This window comes from Lemur catta, chromosome 7, assembly GCF_020740605.2.
Source record: "Lemur catta isolate mLemCat1 chromosome 7, mLemCat1.pri, whole genome shotgun sequence".
NCBI lineage: Eukaryota > Metazoa > Chordata > Mammalia > Primates > Lemuridae > Lemur > Lemur catta.
The window spans coordinates 60,564,199-60,568,617 of NC_059134.1; the positions used below are offsets into that span (position 1 = coordinate 60,564,199).

At 47.3% G+C, this 4,419-nt stretch overlaps 1 protein-coding gene across 1 annotated transcript; it reads right to left on the bottom strand.

Annotated features, from left to right (window-relative positions):
• Window positions 1-1,005, bottom strand: LOC123642164 (olfactory receptor 52K1-like). Its single transcript, XM_045557072.1, has one exon. The coding sequence runs from the start codon at window positions 1,003-1,005 to the stop codon at window positions 1-3; it is 1,005 nt and encodes a 334-aa protein (XP_045413028.1).
• Window positions 1,006-4,419: the final 3,414 nt, after the last annotated feature.

Genomic DNA, 4,419 nt, shown 5'->3' on the forward strand with positions numbered 1-4,419 from the left:
TCAGCCAGAAAGCTGCCCGTGTGAGGACAGGGACTGGGGCTTCTCAGTGGGGACCGGCAGCTGTGTTCTTCGGAACAGGGTTGTCAGGTGCTGCCTGATTTCCCTGGTTCTGGCCCCATAGATGATGGGGTTGACCAGACACGGGAGCAGCAGGTAGAAGGCACTGAGCAGGTTGTGCACGTCCTGGGAGGCAGTGCGGGCCACACGGTAGACAATGGACGAGGACATTGTTGATGAGTAGACAGTGAAGATGACCAGCAGGTGGGAGCCACAGGTGTTCAGGGCCTTGGAACGTGCCCCACCTGACGAAATCCTAAAGGCAGCATGGATGATACGGGAGTAGGAGGCTCCTAGTAGGAGCATGTCCAGGACTCTGTTGAAGATGCGGATGGTCAGCCCCACAGTCTTGTTCAGGGAAACGTCCCCGCAGGAGAGCTTCATCAGGGCCATGTGCTCACAGGCAAAGTGGTGGATCACATCTGAGCGGCAGAAGCAGACCCGGGAGGCCAGAAGCACCACTGGAGAAACAATGCCCATGCTCCTGGCAGCTGCCGCCCCCACCAGGCCAGCCAGCAACTGGCCTGTCACTATCTCTGGGTAGCGGAGAGGGTAGCAGATGGCAACATAGCGGTCCAGGGCCATGACCAGGAGAATGTTGCAGTCAAAGACAATGAAGAAGTAGATGCAGAACATCTGGACCAGGCAGCGAGTCAGGGAGATGTGGTTGAAGTGTGCGGAGAAGCTGAAGAGCATGGCGGGCACCACGGTGGAGGCGGCACAGAGGTTGACAGCCAGGAGCAGGGCTATGAGCAGGTACATGGGCTGGTGCAGGCTGCGCTGGGCCACCACCGTGTGGATGACCAGGGCATTGGCGGAGACGATCACCAGGTAGAGGCTGAGGAAGGGCAGCACCAGGAGGGTGCGGGACTCCTGCAGCCCTGAGAAGCCCACCAGGAGGAAGCTGGTGTAGGATGCGTTGGAGCTTCCGTTGCTCCACCCTGACATCTTCCCTGGGGGCGCAGGACAGCGCTGGGGAGAGGGCAGGGGCAGGAGGTCTGGTGTCTGTACCAGCCCTGGCCAGCCCCAGCCTTACCAGGATGCCCTGGGGGCTTTGACCTCCATGATCCTCTGATGTTCCTAGAGAGAGAAGAAAAAGTTATTTTTAATCATTTAATGCGAAGCTTCAAGAAATAACATCATTCCATAGTCTCATTTGTCCATTTTGCTTCCTTGGTTCTATAAAGCTACAGATTATTCCTTTTCTTCCTTCACATCTTTACCGATCACCTGCTTTGTGCTAGGCCATATGTTGGGTGCATGGAGTACAAGGAGTATCATTTTTGTTCCCTGAGTGAGTCTGCATTCTAGGCTAGTAATGACAAGCAATGGTCAAAATAAAGCATGTAACAGTATGCTCAAGAAATGGATTCTGAAATACTATCTGTTTTAACCTACAGCACACCCGGGATGGACCGATGGCAGCTCCATTGAGGACATTTCTATTCTGAATCTATTCTCCTTTTTTCTGATCTGGTGAGATGAAAAGCCACAGGTTGAAAACCAGGGAGAGGAAAGAAAGCACAGGAGAAAAATTTAGGGGCAAAGTTGACCAGCTCTCATTTCCCAGCCTGGATATCCAGTCTGGGTGGGGGAGGCGGCGGTGGGACAAAATCTAATTTCAAAGTTTAGGGCTTTTATCATTAGGTGGGAGTGGCTATTTGGATAACCTATATTAAGTTGTTTTTGAAATTAAAAGTGACCTAAGGACTCCTTAAGATTATTTAGGAATTAACAGTTAAGTCATAATAGTAACTTTTTGCAATTTCATCCAACGAGCAACACAGATCATACATGAATGGAGAATAGGCAGAGAAAAAGCTGTTTCCCAGTGTCCCCTTCGGAGTGTTGCTCTTCCAATGTAATGGTACAAGTATAAGCAGAGCTACAGAATAGTTTTGTACAAAGAGATTCAGGAGCACGGTGGATGGAGGTCTGACTGTGGTGGTGTAGGTTGGGAGGGATGAGGGCAAGATTTATTGAGGAAAGCCAAGCCTGGTAAATGGTTTACTCAGTTCAAGTATGTTAGGTTCTCCCAGTTTTAGCAAATGTATAAGAATGGAACTGATATGCAGATATTTAGAGATCACCTTTTTTCTTTTTTCACTGCTTACACAAAATCTATTTTAGATGTTTGACAAGGATCAACTTTAAGTTTAATAATCTGTAATTGACGTTAGCCTCTTTCCCTCCCATTTTCCCGATATTCATAGTTTTTCAAAGATTTCTCATGGATGTACTGGAGGGAAATCCCAAACACACGCTCAGATTTGTTCAGTGAGCATAAGTACTTTGTCTAAGCAAGAGATTTGAATTCTACTGGCATCCTTAGATGCTCTCCTATGACAGGGCATGGGCTTTAGTTCTTTCAGACATCTTTATTCTGCCTTTTCTGGTTTCAAGCTATTTTCTTACAATATGAGGATAGAATAAAATGGAAGATGAGCAATGTCTTTGTTCTTTCTTTCTTTTTTTTTCTTTCTTATTTCAGCATATTATGGGGGTACAAAAGTTTAGGTTATGTATTGTTCTTTCTTAATATTGTTCACCTGCCCAAGATCTATAGAGCCCTTCTTTTTTTGCCTTTTCCCTCCACTCCAAGAGCTGACTGAAGACCCCATTCTGACCCACCCAGACTTCCAGGCTTCAGAGTTGTGGCTTGCATATGGCCAACCTTCCACACAGGCCTTCTGAAGCTGCCCCAGTGGGGGCAAGAGAGGGGGGTGATGAAGCGGGGACCCTGTACCCAAGGCTAAGGCAGGCACCCTAGTCTAGGCAATATGGAGAGCCAAAAAGAAGGCAGGAACTGCCTGGATCTCAACAAATACTTGGTGGTGGACAACCACAATGACAGGAAACAGGAAATTTGGTTGTCTTTGTTCTTCCCTGGTCCCCACTGGGATCACAGAATCAGAGAACCAAGAACTCAGAGAGACCCAAGACTCAGAGACTCCAAGAGCCATCTAGAAGAAAAATTTACAAAGCAAGCCTAACGTGATAGGATGTGGGGAGAGAGAGAGGGAGGAAGCAAGGATTCCTTCTCCCCATCTATAAAGCCACAAAAAGCACTTTCCTAGGTTAAGCTACTGTGTGGAGTAGCTTACTGTGTATAATTACAAGGAGAATTTACAGGGGGTGAAAGCATTTTGGGAGCCTTCAGTCCCTGTGCCCACCTCTGCCCCTACATTACTCAGGTGAGAGCCTCTCCCCAGCCTCCTGCCCAGCAAGCACTGACTTTGTTACTCACCAGGACCTACACAGACCGAGAGTAGTAATACCAGTTTGGTCTAGGCCTGAGTTCCTGGAATGCTGTTAAATCCATCCCATTCCTCCCTGGGGAACTCCCCATAGCTCCCTCCCAGGCTCTGACTTAGCCAGTCAGCAGGGTCCCAGGGGTGGCCAGAGTGAGAACACATCCCCTCAGGACCCTGTAGGCTGGAGGAACAGTATGAGCAGAAATGGGGCCTTGAGGTGGGCATGTGAGGGGACCAGTAATGAGGGGTCTTGTTTAGGGAAGAAGAGGGTTTTTTCTCTAGCCTTCCTCCTTGACCCTTTGCTCCCTTACCCTACATTTTTCTGGGTGACCTCGCCCTCTTCGTGGTTTTCACCTTTTCCTGGGCACCTGTGACTCACGTACCTCCACCTATAGGTCAGATGTTGCCCCTGCATCCCAGAACCACGTATCCAATGGCCGTCAGAGGAACCCTATGCCCCAGAGAAACCTCAGACTTAAAATGCCCCAAGCCAAATTCATGTCTTCACATGAACATGTTTTCTCCCTGTCATTTTTTCTGAAGTAGTGTTTAATTTTATTCTTTCTCTTTTGTAAAATTTATTTCAATAGATTTAGGGATACAAATGTTTTTGGTTACATAGATTAATTATATGGTGGTGAAGTCAGGGCTTTTAGTGTATCTGTCACCGGAATAGTGTACATTGTACTCAGTAGGTACTTTTGATCCCTCACCCCTCTGCCACCCTCCCCCTTCTTAGTTTCCAATGTCTATTACACCACTTTATGGCCATATATGCCCATCGTTTAGCTCCCACTTGTGAGAACATTTTTTTTTCCATTTCTGAGATACTTCGCTTAGGATAATGTCTCCACTCCATCCAAGTTACTGCAAAAGACATTATTTCATTCCTTCTTATGGCTGAGTAACATTCCATTTTATGTATTTTCTTTACCCACTCATCAGTTGATAGGCACTTAGGTTGATTCCATATTTGCAATTGTGAATTCTGCTTGATAAACATTCAGGTACAGGTATCTTTTCGATATAATGACTTCTTGTCCTTTGGGTAGACCCCCAGTAGTGGGATTGCTGGATAGAATGGTAGGTTTACTTTTAGTTCTTTGAG